Genomic DNA, 17304 nt, shown 5'->3' on the forward strand with positions numbered 1-17304 from the left:
GGGTGACCCAAAAAGAAATAAAATCCCCAAAAACAAAATACTTTCATCATCATTCAACACTTTCACCTCACTCACACATAATCACTGTTTTTGCAGAAGTGCCCAGAATACAACAGTTTAGAAGTACATTCTTTCTTTCAACACACCGGCCGTATCCCACCAAGGCAGGGTGGCCCAAAAAGATAAACAAAAGTTTCTCTTAAATTTAGTAATTTATACGGGAGAAGGGGTTACTAGCCCCTTGCTCCCGGCATTTTAGTCGCCTCCTACAACACGCATGGCTTACGGAGGAAGAATTCTGTTCCACTTTCCCATGGAGTTTAGAAGTACATTTTTTTTTTTTTTTCAACAAGTTGGCCGTCTCCCACTGAGGCAGGGTGACCCAAAAAAGAAAGAAAATCCCCAAAAAGAAAATGCTTTCATCATCATTCAACACTTTCACCACACTCACACATAATCACGGTTTTTGCAGAGGTGCTCAGAATACAACAGTTTAAAAGCATATACGTATAAAGATACACAACATATCCCTCCAAACTGCCAATATCCCAAACCTCTCCTTTAGAGTGCAGGCATTGTCCTTCCCATTTCCAGGACTCAAGTCCAGTTATTTAAAATAACTGATTTCCCTGAATCCGTTCACTAAATATTACCTTGCTCACATTCCAACAGCTTGTCAGGTCCCAAATACCATTTGTCTCCATTCACTACTATCTAACAAGCTCATGCACACTTGCTGGAAGTCCAAACCCCTCATCCACAACACCTCCTTTACCCCCTTCCTCCAACCTTTTCGAGGACGACCCCTACCCCGCCTTCCTTCCCCTACAGATTTATACACTCTCCATGTCATTCTGCTTTGATCCATTCTCTCTAAATGACCAAACCACCTCAACAAACCCTCTTCAGCCCTCTGACTAATACTTTTATTAACTCCACACCTTCTCCTAATTTCCACACTCCGAATTTTCTGCATAATATTTACACCACACATTGCCCTTAGACAGGACATCTCCACTGCCTCCAACCACCTCCTTGCTGCAGCATTTACAACCCAAGCTTCACATCCATATAAAAGTTATTAAACAGTTATTAAACAAAAATACCAACCACTCCAACACTATATACCCCCTTGCTTTTAACATTTGTCATGATCCTGTCAGTTCCAGCTGCTCTACTTCCTTTCATTCTATGTAATGCCTCACGCACCTCCCAGACACTCACATCTTGCTCTTCTTCATTCCTAAAAGATGTTATACCTCCCTGGCCAGTGCATGAAATTACTGCATTCCTTTCTTCATCGGGTTTTAACTCTGAAGGTCGGTCACGTACTAGTACGTCATTGTAGCCAGGGTCGGTCACATACTAGTACTCGTAAATTCTAGCACCTTCAGATTGAGCGGGAGAAAGCTGGTAGGCCTACATGTGAGAGAATGGGTCTGCGTGGTCAGTGTGCGCAGATGGAAAAATTTTGGGCACCCAGTGGAGCATTGTGGGAATGCCATTTTAGTTCACCTTGTCCACCATGCCTTGCAGTAAGAAGCTCCTCACTCCTCTGCGAATTGGGACTCTTTTTTTTTTTTTTCTTCCCAAGTGACAGTTCAAATACACATGGAAGTGTCAGTGAAGATGATTTCCAGGGTTTTGGGGAGTTTGTGACTGAGAATAATGAACATAATAGTGGTAATGGTGATGAAAATCCAGACGACCCCAAACCTTCCACATCTGGTGCTAGGCCGTCTTGTTCACGTTCAGTTGCACCAGAACGAAAGAGGAAACTCGTATGTATTTGCCAGTGCTGAGGACACAGATGTGAGCAGTGGTGATGATAGTGATAGTGAATATGAACTCCAAGCTCTTGAAAACAGTTCCAGTAGCGAAAGTGAAGCAGAATATTCTCCAGTGAAGCGTCAGTATATATGACGCTACATGCGCTCTGGTAGTGTGCCATATGCTGTTCCAAGGGTAAGGAGTACATCTCGGAGTACATCTCGTGGCCGTACAACAGGAACAGATAGTGAAAATGAAGATGGTATTGTTACAATGGAGATAAAAAATGTGCAGGCATCAGAAGATAGTTGTGGTGCCAGCCATGAGGCACCAGCAGTGGCCCATGCTGTTACCCATGCTGCTGAGTCACCTCAGCTACAACAAAGACCACCCTCACCCACCAACCCACCACACCAACCTCCACAACTACAACCTCCACAACCACCTGTCAATATCCAGTATCCACCAGCAGACCACACTTGGGATTGGCAGGAAGCTGCCAATTTTGTTCCCAATCCCCATCAGTTTGATGAAACTCAAAGTGGACTATGGCCATCTTGTACACTTGGGAACAATGCCACTGAACTGGAATGTTTCGAGTTATTCTTCGACGAACCCCTGATGGGAATTATTGTCAGGGAAAGCAACAGATACTACGAGTACACCATGGCAAACACAGTTCTTTCACCAAGATCATGGATACACCAGTGGATGGAGACAACTGTGGTTGAGATGTATCTTTTGTTTGCCACAATAATGCTTATGCCACATGTGTATAAGCACATTGTCAAATTATACTGGTCAACAAACCGCCTCATTGCAACCCCAGCTTTCATTGATATAATACCAGTGAATCGATTTGTGCTACTGTTACGTAGCTACACTTCTCAGACAAAACCAGGTCTGTCAGATAAGACAGGTTATATAAAATTAGAAATGTGTTTATGTATCTGAAACAAGTTCAATATGCATTTTTATCCCTTCAGGAAGCTTGTTATTGATGAGTCTTTGATTTTGTTCAAAGGCAGACTGTCATTCAAGCAAGAGGAAACGCTTTGGTATAAAGGTATTTGTACTGTGTGATTGCTACAGTTGTCTTGTATTGGATATTATTGTGTACACTGGAAGTAATACATTGCAAGATACCAGGAAGCTGTTGGGTATCTCTGGTGATGTGGTTAGAACAATGATGGAACCATATCTTGGTAAGGGGGATATATTATATACTTATAACTGGTACACAAGCCCCTCACTCAGTGATTTTTTTGCGAGTGAATATGAAAAATGTGTGTGGCACAGTGCGTGGAAATCGTAAACATATGCCCAGGTTTGACGCTGGGACTCGTAGAGGTGAGGTGCAGGCGTTTGCTGCTAATGACATAATGGCATTTCGGTGGCATGACAAACAAGATGTCACACTGTTGTCATCAGTTCACCGAAATGAAATGACAGACACAGGCAGGCAGCATAGAGAGACCAATGAACCCATTCTAAAACCTGCAACTGTGATGGACTACACCCTCAACATGCGCTCAGTGGACAAATGTGATATGCAAATTGGGTTTGCCGATTGTGTTCGCAAGAGTTATAAGTGGTACATAAAACTCTTTTTTCATCTTGTGGACATTTCCATGCTGAATGCTTACAATACGTATAAGTTGAAGACCAGAAACAAACCACCATATGGTCAATTTTGTTTGTCTGTCATCAGACAAATATTATTCAGGTACCAAGTAACAACACCTGCAATAGAACAACGCCTGCGAACTGATCATCAACTACCCTCTCGTCTGAGGCATGGTGATCACTTCCTAATACAACTGCCTGCTACTGCTTTGAAGAAAAAGGCTCAGAAGAGGTGTTTTGTCTGTGCACATACAAAAAACACCCACAAAAATGCAGAGACGCTCGTTTTATGTGATGAGTGTGAAACCATTGTGCATGACACCATGTTTGAAAGAGTTCCACAGGCTGCAGAACTTCTAGAAACATGTCCAGTGACTGTGTTGTGTATATATTGTGTATATAAAATTTAGAAAACTAGTAATAAACAACAATTCATGTTGTTCATTTGTGTAAACATGTTTTGTAAACATAATGACAACAGTGTTTGTGCAGTTATTGTGTTGTATATAAAATGTAAATACATACAAAATAGTGCTCATATTGGTCTCACAGGCCACAAAAGTTACTTGAAAAGAAAAAATATTAAAAATAATGGAAAAAAATTGAAAAAATTAAATAAATGATTACCGGGTGACTGGCAGTTAGCAATGATGCCGTATGCAGTTCAGTTTCTGTCAACTTCACGCCTCCATATCTCGGTAAGTATTGATGGTAATTTTTTTTTTTAGTCTAAAATGTTTAGAAAATATTTTTTCATAAGAAAAAATAATTTTTTTTTTTCGAATATTTTTCGACCCTGAGAACAAGTCTGGGAGAAGGCCTGTCGACCCTCAGAGGGTTAAAAGTCTCTCAAAATATTCCTGCCATCTACCAAATACCTCCATCTCCCCATCTACTAACTCCCCTACTTTGTTTTTAAATACAAATGCATTCGTTCCCTAGGCTTTCTTAACTTGTTTTTCTCACTCCAAAATTTGTACTTGTTTTCAGCAAAATTTCTTGACAATGCATCTCCCACTCTATCATTTGCTCTCCATTTGCACTCTCTCACCACTCTTCACCTTCCTTTTACTCTGCATATACTCTGCCCTTCTTATATCACTTCTGCCTTGTAAAAACCTCTCGTGAGCTGTCTTTTTCTCTTTTATTGCACCCTTTACCTCATCATTTCACCAACCATTGATTTGCAGGATAAGATGTGCATGTGAATGTAGTTACTGATTTCTAGTAGAGGATGTGTGATTGAGATAGCTTCTGATTTCTCTTTATTAATCTTGGTATGGTAGTGAATAATAATCATCTGTAACTTAGTGAAAGAAACTGGTTGCTGTAACTCACTTTATATAATGATTCACATGAATGAAACTAAAGGATTATTTGTTCTTGAACAACTAATTTCTTTGGTATAGAAAGCAAATAGATTGGCATGAAAAATAACTTATATGGTTTTAGAAATCTGTAGTACAGGTTGGCCATCACTAATCTGGCAGTCAGGAATCCAGTTCCATCAGTAATCCTGCACTAATTTTAGCTAGCATAATTTCAAATTTCCAGGGTTGCCACACCAACCTGCTGCTACTGTTTGGTGATGCTACTTGCTGCATTAGTCATTCCAATTTCTTCTTCTCCATTTATTGTTATAACCTGCTCACTTTTAGCCCTAGCCATGGTTCCAATGAATAAAAGAAATGCCTCTCATTGTGTAAAGCACGTACACTGTACATTGTCCATAAAAGATAAAGTGGGTTTGAAGCCACTGTCGGTCACCATGAGCTTAGCTCACTCAGATAAGCTGTGACTGGTTAGGTTAGGTAAGGTTAGTGAGGAAACAGGACAAATGTTTCCTGACGCAGGTCTTAGTCAGATGATGACCCGCCTTTGGAGCTTTGGTCACCTGACCGAGGCCTTCCGCTGGCTTACCGGTCCACCCCTTTAAAAATAATGGTCATTTATAACCAGTTGATTATTATGTCTCGCTGTGACTGGTAAATTTGGGCCTATATATGAAAGAATAGGTCTGTATGGTAAGTATGCACTACATAAAAAAAATCCTGCAGCATGCAGTGCATAATGAGAGAAAACTGCTGTGAGACCTTTATCCACTCTGCCTGAGGTATCCCAGCAAGTGAACACTTCTGTATTATCCCAGTGCATATAGCATAAGAGGGTACAAATAAAAATGGGAACTATGCTATTACATGTATTTACTTAATCTTTTGACTGTTTTGGTCATATATATATGTCTTACGAGCCAATGTGTTTGACGTGTATGTACTCAAAAATTCTAGTGGCTTCAAATTAAGCAGGAGAAAGCTGGTACACCCACATGTGAGAGAATGGGTCTGTGTGGTCAGTGTGTGCAGTATAAAAAAAAATCCCACAACAGGCAGTGCATAATGAGAAAAAAAAACTCCAACCGTGTTTTTGGATTAATACGCCGACTTTGAGGTGTATTTTCATATAGTATTTATGGTTGTGTTCTTGTTTTCTTCATCTCATTTGATAGAATGGAAAACATATTATCGAAATAAAAGTGATTTTGATGGGTTTTACTATGAAAAGGATCTTGAAATGGAGCTCAAAGTGACAGAAATGTTGGATTTTTTGCCGATGTTCAAGAGTAAACAAATGACGTCATTATCCAATAAATGTCCATCTACCCATTCTGATACACAGTCACAAATGGGGTGACGTTATTTATACAATTACTATTACAATATTGCAGTAGTCTGCATAACAGTAAATCTTCTATTTTTTGTGTAAATAAAAATTCAAAATAGAAAGCAAGAGTATTATAACAGGGACCTGGAGATGTGACTGATGAACAGAGAAAATGTTATTTTAGTGCCAGGAATGTCTGTATTGTTCATTCTGAACCCTATTTTGAAATTGACATATTTTTTAATTTGCATGAAGTTGGCCAAATTGCCAATTTCTGACCACTTTATTGGGTAGTTGAAATTAGTAAATGGGTGGTTTCTTGTACTCAGTCGATAGAACAGATGGAGTTCTAAAGAAATAGCTGAGTTTGGTCAACTGGAACAATGGAATTGGCCGAAAATAGGTCTCAGAGTGGGTGAAATCGCCGATGCGTAAATGTTACTTAGGTTGCTAATTTCGTGAGAGCATAATTCCATAAGTTTTCCATCAAACTTTGTACTTTTGGTGTCATTATCACTGGGAAAAGATTCTCTGTCATATCATGAGAAAAAATAATATTTTTTTTTTTTTTTTCAAATATTTTGCGACACCAGGAGACACTTCAGGATTTGGGGTTGAAACAGCCAAAGGGTTAACCCTTTGACTGTTTTCGACGTATAAATACGTCTTACGAGCCAACGTTTTTGACGTATATATACTCAATAATTCTAGCGGCTTCAAATCAAGCGGGAGAAAGCTGGTAGGCCCACATGTGAGAGAATGGGTCTGTGTGGTCAGTGTGCACCACATAAAAAAAATCCTGCAGCACACATTGAGTAATGAGAGAAAAAAAACTGATCATTTTTTTTGGAATAAAACGCCGACTTTGAGGTGTATTTTCGTATAGTATTTATCGTTGTATTCGCGTTTTCATGGTCTTAGGTGATAAAATGGAAAACATATTACAGAAATAGAGATGATTTTCATTACTTTGACGATGAAAATGACCTTGAAACTGAGCTCAAAGTAGCGGAAATGTTCGATTTTTACCAATGTTCGGGAGTAAATAAATCACACCACACGTCCAATACACGTCAACTGGGGAGTCTAATATTCTTTCACTAGTGCACTGATATTATTTATACCATTTTTACAATAATGCAGTAGTCTGCATAACAGTAAATTTTGTATTTTTTTGTATGAATAAAAAATCAAAATAGAAAGCAATAATAATATAAGAGGGGCCTAGAGATGTGACTAATGAACAGAGCATATGTTATTTTAGTGCCATGAATGTCTACCTTGTTTATTCTGGACCCTATTTTGAAATTGGCATCTTTTTTAGTTTGCGTGAAATTGGCCAAATTGCAAATTTCTGACCACCATATTGGGTAGTCCAAATTAGTAAATGGGAGGTTTCTTGTACTCAGCTGATAGATAAAATGGAGTTCTAAAGAAATAGCTATGAGTTTGGTCAACTGAAACAATGGAATTTGCTGAAAATAGCGCTCAAAGTCGGCGAAATCGCCGATACGCATATGTCGCCGAGACCGCTAACTTCGCGGGAGCATAATTCCATGAGTTTTCGACCAAATTTCGAACTTTTGGTGTCATTACCATCGGGAAAAGATTCTCTATCATTTCATAAGAAAAAATAATTTTTTTTTTTTTTTCAAAAATTGAGCGACATAGAATGACAGTTTCAGAAAGGGGCCTGAAACAGTCAAAGGGTTAATAACAAGAGTGAGAATACAGCATATCCTTACAGAGAATACATGATATAATAATTGACCTATGATACTTATTACCAAGGGGAAGGGTACCTGTTATCAGTAACATGGACTTGTACTCACTCTTAACCCTTTCAGGGTCCGTCCCGTAGATCTACGGCTTTACGTTCAGGGTCCAAACCGTAGATCTACGCCATGAGCTCAGCTCACTCTGATAAACTGTGAGTGGTACATTTGGGCCTAGATATGAGAGAATGCATCTATGTGGTATGTATGCACCACATAAAACAGATCCTGCAGCACACTGTGCATAATGAGAGAAAAAAAATGAAATCATGATTTTTCGATTAAAACAGCAACTTTGCAGTGGTTTTTCGTATGTTTTTTATAGTTGTATTTGCGATTTCTTGGTCTCATTTGATAGAATGGAAGACATATTACAGAAATAGAGATGATTTTGATTGGTTTTAGCATTGGAAATGGCTTGAAACTGAGCTCAAAGTAGCGGAAATGTTAAATTTTTGCCGATATTCAAGAGTAAACAAACGACCTCACACGTCTAATACACATCAGCTGGTGGGTCTAATATACATTCACAAATATGGTGATGATATTTATACAATTATTACAGTATTGCATAACAGTAAATCTTCTATTTTTTGGTGTGAATAAAAATTCATTATGTGAATAAAAAATCAAAATGGAATTTATTTGTAAAGCCTCAAAACATAACTAATGAACAGAGGAAATGTTAGTTTAGTGCCAGGAATGCCTACATTGTTCATTCTGGACCCTATTTTGAAATTGGAATATTTTGAACTTTGTGTTAAATTGGCCAAATTAACAATTTCCGATCACTTTATTTTGTAGTTGAAACAGTTGACTTGGCGATTTCTTGTGCTCAATCGATAGAATAGAAGTAATACTAGTGAAATAGCTAAGAATTTGGTTGATTGGAATAATGTAATTGGCCTAAAATGGGAGTCAAAGTCGGCAAAATCGCCGATTCGTAAATATCGCTGACACATCAAAATTCGCGAGAGCATAATTTCGTCAATTTTCCACCAATTTTCGTACTTTTTGTTTTATTACCTTCACAAAAAGATTCTCTACGATTTCATAAGAAAAAATAACAAATTTTTTTTTTTAAATATCTTGGACACTTGTGCGTGACTCCAGATTTGGGCCTTGGACCCTGAAAGGGTTAATTCACCGACAAGCTGACCCAAGATTCGCAATGTGTAGTCCCCTAAACACACGGCTGTCCAGGGCTCCTGCTCACCGAACCTGTCCCGACCTCTCTCTTCCCTTCTCTAGCTGTTTCCTTGACCTTATATGGTCCTTAAAGCACCTCCCTTCCTTATGAGGAGTACTACACCACGTTTTAAGACCTGACACCCGTCAAGAACAAAAGACCTTAGACTTAAGCCAAGAGGCGTGTCTGACAGCTATTTGCCAAGGCAAGGTGTATGACAATTTACTGGTTAATTAGGTCTCCTTCAGAGACCTTAGAAGCACAGTGACCTACTTCACACTGTGATCATGTTTATGGTGCAAACCTGATTTTGTGGTGTATTTTCGTATGGTTTGTATGGTTGTATTCTCGTTTTTTTTTATCTCATTTGATAGAATGGAAGATATATTACAAAAATAGATATAATTTTGATTGGTTTCACCCTTGAAAGTACCTTATAATTGAGGACAAAATAGTGGATATGTTTGATTTTTGCAGATGTTCAGGAGTAAACAAATATTGCCATCCAATACGTGTCCAACTGGCTGGTCTAATACGCAGTCATGAATGGGTTGACATTATTTATGCAATTATTACAATAATGCAGTAGTCTGCATAACAGTAAATCTTCTATTTTTTGTGTGAATAAAAATTCAAAATGGAAAGCACGCATAATATAAGAGGGGCCTAGAGACATGACTAATGAACAGAGAAAATGCTTTTTTAATGCTAGGAATGTCTGCATTGTTTATTCTGGACCCTGTTTCGAAATTGGCATTTTTGGAATTTGTGTGAAATTGGCCAAATTACCAATTTCTGACCACTTTGTGGGTAGTTTCTTGTACTCAGTCAACAGAATAGAAAGAATACTAGCAAAATAGCTATGAGTTTAGTATACTGGAACAATGGAATGGGCCAAAAATAGGGCATTAAGTGGGTGAAATCGCTGATGCGTAAATATAGCTGTTGGGTTAAGTGTATTCTAACCTAACCACTCTGTAATGCAGCAAAATCCCTAATCTGGCACCCTACAGGTCTCAATGATGCCAGATTAGTGATAGCCAACCTGTACAGTGAATTCTTACATCACAAGTGTTATGTTCTTGAAATTGATGCTGTGTGTAATTTCATTATATGTAATGAAAATAAGAGTTAGGTCCCTGACAAGTCTGAAGAAGGCAAATTTTTTTTTAAATGGTCTTATTGTCAAAATAATGGGACTTTTGATACCTTACATTGTAGAGGTTGCTGCTTGTTAATCTGAAAGGTATGGAAAGGCATGCTGTGGCATTACTATGCCAAGCTAAACAAAGTGGGCATAATACAATACCCGTACAAACAACAGGCAGGCATCACCACCTCTTGCCAGCACTATCACCTGTTACTACCTACCAAAACTTTGTTCTTGATGTGATCCTGAGGGCATTTTGTCAGTGGAAAATGGGCAGAGGTCAGTACTTCACCAGTGACTATCATGCCTTTGATAGAATGAATGATGGTGAAAGTGGTTTCTTTTTTAAGTCACCCTGCCTCAGTGGGAGATGGCTCGTATGTTAATATTTTTTTTATTGTAGTTTAAATTCTGGTTGCTGATGTCTGTTGATCTGGACAACAGTGGAGAGGGTTACCGTGGCCCTGCTGGGCTGAGGAGACTGGGTGTTGTGTGCAAGAAATGAGGTGGATGGCTGAGGTTGGTGTAGAGTTGTTACTTACTGGAGTTTTCAGGAATTCTGTCACGCTTTTTCCAGCAGCACTTTATACAACTGACAATAAAACATAATCACCTACTTCACAACAACGCTTCTGGATGAGTCAGGATCCTTTTCAGTGAAAGCATCTAATTTTACATATTGTACACAATGCAATATCTCACATAGGTCTTGAAGATTGTCGAACTGTTTCAGTTAGTGTTCTCATGTTCTGTTATCTACGTCCCTTCTGTCTGGAAATTGAGTTCTTCCACATTTCCTCTGCAGTTTGTTTGACATCTAAGAGTTCATTTACATCTTCTGGGTGCAAATCTTCTAAGCTCTAACTTGGCACATTCCTACCAGATCCTGGACCTGAGTACCAGTGGACAATCTGTGAAATTATTAACCACAGTAGGCTATAAATTTTCCCAGCCTGCATTTAATGTTGATTGTGGCAAATGATCTCATTCAACTTTAATGTTGGCTGTTGCATCTGTACTGTTTAAATTTATGCTTGGATTTGAGCACGCCAGGTTCTGCCTCAGTTATTGCAGCAAGAAGTTTCTGCACCTTCTTGCATATGTAGTGGCATTTAAATCTAATCACTCCAGTGGTTGCAATAAGATATTTGGCAGTAAAAACACAACCTTCAAAATGTGGAGCAATAAACTATAGAGAATGATAAGGGACATATCCACATACTGACTACATGGGGTAACTGTACAGTAAACAATGAGGGGGGGATGGGGACCAAGCTAAGCCTCCTCCTAAAACTATTAACCCTTAAACTGTCTGAACGTAGATCTACGTTCACGTGCGTAGCGCTCTGAATGTAGATCTATCTACTTTTTTTTTACACCTGAAAGCATGTACAATAATACATAGATCTACATTCAGAGCGCTACGCACGTGTACGTAGATCTACGTTTGGACAGTTTAAGGGTTAATAGCGACATCCAAGGCAGAGAAAAGTTTTTCATGCAGGAATCAGCCTGATTTCACATTTTTTCCTAAGGTTATGATGTGAATGTTCAGTCAAAATTGTGAAAGAATATTTATGCAAAAGAAATATGAACTACTTGTTATTAAAAATGTGATAGTTAATCCTGTGATATGAGAGAATTTACTGTATTTAACACTGGCAAGTATTACTTGAGCAAGGGGCTAGTAACCTCTTCTCCTGTATATATTACTAAATGTAAAAGGAGAAACTTTCGTTTTTCCTTTTGGGCCACCCTGCCTTGGTGGGATACGGCCGATGTGTTGAAAGAAAGAAAGAAAGTATTACTTGTTCTGTATACAAGAAATTATTTTTATTTTAGTATGAGCGCATCTACAACTTTCCTCAAGAAGCATTTAATGTTCGACTTGAAGATGAGGAAGAAGAAGAGAGCGATATTGAGGAAGAAGAGGTGGATGAGAAATTGGAAGAAGTTGAAACTGATGAAGATGTTGAGCAACAGCTTGAAAAAGAAGTTATGAAGGAAGAAAGAAGACAAGAGGTAAGAGAAGGTTGATTTATACTTTTTTAATAAATGTTTATGCAGGAGATGAGTAGGGCCAGTGTAGGAATTTTGAATAAAAATTAGTATTATCAGTTGTTTGGACATCATTGGAGTTGCTTTTACCAAGAAAAAAAAAAAGTCATCCCGAGTCAAATTCACAATTAATGAAGGCTTTTGCTTCATTATTACGTACATCTTGAACAAATGTAACAATAGTGAATAGGGTGAATTGTGAAAACTAAGATTGTGTATTTGTGCTAAAACAAGTAGATATAAATGTCTTGGCAGATTGACTGAGGGAGAAATTCTGGCAGCATGCATGTTTTTACCACAGTTTCTATATTTTTTCACAAATATGGATCATTATCATAATCGCTAGACCTAATATCACTGGCAAGTGTAAACTTACACATGAAAATAAAGGATAGATTGAATTGTTAATGAACAGAAAAATCTCAAATACGTAACACCATAGTTAAATTCCTCGCAATATATGGCACAAAATGGGTGATGTTTTGGCATCTCCAAAAAAAACCTACCCATGCAAGTTGTAATTCAAAAACAAATTAATAATATTTCTCACAACTTGCATTGTAGTTGAATTATGTTTACTGGTACATGGTCTTGAAAGGTGTGGAGAGGGTTGGCTTGACCCTCCTGGTCTGAGGTGAACGGCTGTTGTTCCTCAGTTAATGTCAGTGCTAAGTCAATACAAAACAGGTACTGAAAAAAAAGTGAAATTTTCACCTTTTTATGCAGGAGCCTTTTGAGGAAAAATTTTGAATAATTTAAATCTGAAGATGTAGAGGGCTGATTGTACAGTACAGGATAGTGTGTATTAACTGTGGTAGAATTACCGACAATAAAATGTCACATTAATTGCACTTGTGTCCTTTTACCTAACACACTGTAGTATTGTATTTCGTAAAAATATTGATTTTTGGTGTCATACATATTTTTAGGAATTTCTTCATTTATATAAATGAGTCCCACCTGATATATTTAATCTTTTTTACCCGTTTCCATTGAGCTTTGTAAAGTATAAAGTTTATTAAGAGTGCAGGCTTTTATTTGTAATTGATCATGCATTATTTCATAGTCTTTAAATTACAGATGGATAGCGATGATGAGAGTGAGGTGGAGCGTGAGTTTGTAGTAGACTTTGAAGAAAGTGATGATGAAGAAATGGATTTAGAGGTAATACAGTCCACTGATAAAAAATGGTTTTTACTTTTATTATTTATAAATTGTATTTGATTGCCATTAATTATATTTATGAGTGTTCGTAATAACTAGAATGCACATCTAAATAAAAACACTATTAACATGTTAACTTGGGGCAAATTATAGTGTAACAGCATTGTTCCATAGCATACAGGTACCTTGTTAGGAAAACCAGTCTTCAGTCCCTTGTGATGTTATTATTATTCTTCTTTCAACAAACTGGCTGCATCCCACTGAGGCAGGGGGGCCCAAAAAGAAAACAAAGTTTCTCATTTTAAATTTAGTAATTTATACAAGAGAAGGGATTACTAGCCCCTTGTTCCCAGCATGTTAGTCACTTCTTGCAACATGCATGGAAGAATTCTGTTCCACTCCCCCATAGAGATAAGAGGAAATAAACAAGAACAAAAACTGGTAAGAAAGTAGAAGAAAACCCAGAGGGGTGTGTATATATATGCTTGTATATGCATGTATTGTGTGACATAAGTGTGAATAGAAGTAGCAGGACGTACCTGAAATCTTGCATGTTTATGAGACAGAAAAGACACCAGCAATCTTACCATCATGTAAAACTATTACAGGCTTCCGTTTTACACTCACATGGAAGGATTGTAGTACCTCCCTGGGTGGTTGCTGTCTACTAACCTACTATCTAGGTGTGATATTATTATGTTTTTTTTTATTGTAATACCCTTTTTTATTATAATGCCCTGTGTGAAGCTCTGACTTCACATGGTGAGGGTCTGGGTTCGATTCCCGGCGAGGGTATAAACATTGGGCGTGTTTTCTTACACTGGTTGTCTGTGTTCATCCATCAGTAAAAAATGGGTACCTGGGTGTTAGTCGACTGGTGTTGGTCGCATCCTGGGACAAAATTGACCTAACTTGCCCAAAATGCTCTACATAACAAGCAGCTTTCTATATAGTTGTATGCCATTGATGTCAGCTAGGCCTATATACTTTGTACATGAATTTGTAGAAATAAAGATATTATTATTATTAGGTAACAGGGAAAGGAGACTAAAGAGAGAGTGCCATCTGATTTAGCACTCTCTCTCCACTAATGTTGCATTTCACAGGGGTCATCTGAATTCTTATGTTGGCACACTTCTGGTGAGAGTGATTGAATGATTGAAAGGGTGACTTAAAAGAAGTGGAAGCGCATTTTACATCATTTATTCAGTTGCTGACGTGCCAGAAGCGTGTTGACGTCACAGATCAGATGGCCTTCTGAACTGCATCATCCTCACCCCTCCTTCATAGCACAACACAGTAGGGCCCCGCTTTACGGCGTTTCACTTTATGGCATTTCGCTTTACGGGATTCCACTAATACGGACATTTCAAATTATGACCAAAACTCGCTGTACAGCTCCCCATCTTTCTAATATGGTCACTGCACTCCACCTGGTTTGTTTGTGTTCTCTGTGAGCACGTCTCCATTATGTCTGGAAACTTTTCAAAATTTCAAAGGTTTTAAAGTTATTGCATATTTTATATGTACACCTACCATCCAACTTACGACTGAGTTCGGTTCCGAGAAACCGGTCGTAAGTCGAAATGGACGTAAGTCGAACTTTACTACTGAATATCAACATCACATTTTTGTAATGACTTTATTTTATTGTTTTATTTTGGTATTTCATGTTTTACTTTACTTTTTATGCTGTTAGTACTGTATTTTATACTGTCAGGTTTAGGATAAACACTGTGTACAACACAAATAGTTGTTTATTTCCCAGAAATTTGGCAAAAAAAACACGGTCGTAAGTCGAGTGGTCGTAAGTCGAGCAGGTCATAAGTCAGATGGTAGGTTTACTCTCATAATTACATTTTCTCCTCACCTAGCGATGTACTCGTTTACCAACGACTCAGACGTATGACGGGCTCTCTGACCAGTATGCATACCTAAATAATGTATATTAGAGCTGATTTCCTCTATTCTGTTTATTACAATATACAGTACACTACTGTATAAACATTTAAAAATACAGTGGAACCTCCACTCACAAGTTTAATCCGTTTGTGTCAGTCATCTTCGATATTGTTTTAATGTCACCTTTGCACCATTTATAACATTTCTGGTATCTTTTTAACCTGTAAACGGTCCAAACGCATATATATGTTCACTACCCCAGTGTCCTGAATATTTTGAAAAATAAAAAAATAGTTTTTTTTTTATAGAAAAAAAGTGCACATTTTTCTAAGTGTTATAGGATAAAAAAGTTTTTTAGGGTCAGTACTTACCGAGATATGAGGCCGTGAAGTTGGCACTTGGCAGTCACCTGACAGCAACATGGAGTGCTGCCGCTTGCAGAAACTCTGCATATTTACCGTTTTTTTTTTCCATTTTTTTTGTTACTTTTGTTGGTTTTCATGATATGATTCTTATGTTTTACAGTAATTCTTTTGATTTCAATGTTAATTGTTGCTTATACACCAATAATATATACAGAATTATCATATTGTCACAGACACACATGTACACACTGACAGGTGATTTTGCACACCTGGCTGAATCACTCATTATTATCTACAACTATATACAAGTATTTACATGTCCCACTTATGTTTCTAGAACTCCACAATTGTATGATACTCCATGAAGCATGGATTCATACAGAGTGCCACCCCACACTGGTTACAAATGTATTGTGTGTCCTTCCGCTGTTGGGGTAGTTTTGTGGTGGTAGCACACACAACACACTTCTTCTGGGAATGCTTCTTCTTTGGGGTAGGTGGTATTGGTACCAAGTAGTGACAGTTAGGGATGATTCAGTCTGGCACTTCCCCCACTGGCTGTGGTTGTGGTTGGGGGACAGGTTGTGGTGTGACAGGTCACTGTTGAGGGGCAGGTACAGGTGTGGTACCATACTTTTTTGCTATCTGTTTTACGACATTCAGGGAGAATTTTGCAAAACGTTGTCGTTTTCCAGTCTTTATTTCGTACATATTGAATACATTGAGCACTGCAATGTCTACAAGGTGAAAAAACAGTTTTATATACCACTTGCGACTCCTACGCACACAGTCAACGAACCCTATCATCATGTCACACTTGTCAGCGAGTCACATATTGTTTGTATAGTTGACAACAGCAGATGGCTTGACAATACATTCATTGGTCTCCCTGTTCACTTTGTTTGTACCATTTCGTTTCTGTGGTTGGTTGACAGCAATGTCACGTCCCGTTTGTCATGCCACGTCAGTGCCATGATGTCATTGGCACTTGCACTGCACCTTCAATACTGCCTCCACTGAACCTTGGCATATGTTTTCTATTCCTTTTCACTGTTTCACATATATCAATATTGTTCACACATAGGAAATCAGCGAGCATAGGGCTGGTATACCAGTTGTCTGTGTACAATGTATGGCCCTTGCCAAGGTATGGTTCCATCATTTTTCGAACAACATCACCAGAAATGCCCAACATGCGCCTGGTATCGTCGAGTGTGTTTTTCCTGGTACTGTATATACAGTCACGTCCAACACAAGACCACTCTCACAGTCACACATAACAAAAAGTTTTATACCAAAGCGATGACGTTTGCTCGGTATATATTGTTTGAATGACAAGCGTCCCTTGAACAGAATCAAGGATGCGTCAACAACAATGTTCTTGAAGGGATAAAAGTAGGCACTGAATTTCTGCTTCATATAGATAAACATTTCCTGGCTTGACTTAAGAAATCGTAATGACACGATTGCAAACAAACCATACCCCCGGCCGGGATTGAACCCGCGGTCATAGTCTCAAAACTCCAGCCCGTCGCGTTAGCCACTAGACCAGCTAGCCACAATAAGATTCATCCAACTAGGTATATTTCTACACCATAGGAAGGTTAGCACAGGCACCTCTGTGACCACAAATGCAAGTTTTTA

General features: G+C 38.3%; 1 protein-coding gene across 1 annotated transcript in view; it reads left to right on the plus strand.

The window, feature by feature from the left end:
• The window catches only part of Rbm13 (RNA-binding motif protein 13), a 39414-nt gene that overhangs the window by 8996 nt on the left and 13114 nt on the right, over nucleotides 1-17304 (plus strand). The window contains exons 6-7 of the mRNA XM_053785659.2: nucleotides 12014-12193; nucleotides 13310-13393. Of these exons, the coding sequence (XP_053641634.2) occupies nucleotides 12014-12193; nucleotides 13310-13393 (264 nt within the window). The remainder of the gene's footprint in view (nucleotides 1-12013; nucleotides 12194-13309; nucleotides 13394-17304) is intronic.

The sequence above is a fragment of the Cherax quadricarinatus genome, chromosome 14 (genome assembly GCF_038502225.1).
Source record: "Cherax quadricarinatus isolate ZL_2023a chromosome 14, ASM3850222v1, whole genome shotgun sequence".
In the NCBI taxonomy this organism is placed as follows: Eukaryota; Metazoa; Arthropoda; class Malacostraca; order Decapoda; family Parastacidae; genus Cherax; species Cherax quadricarinatus.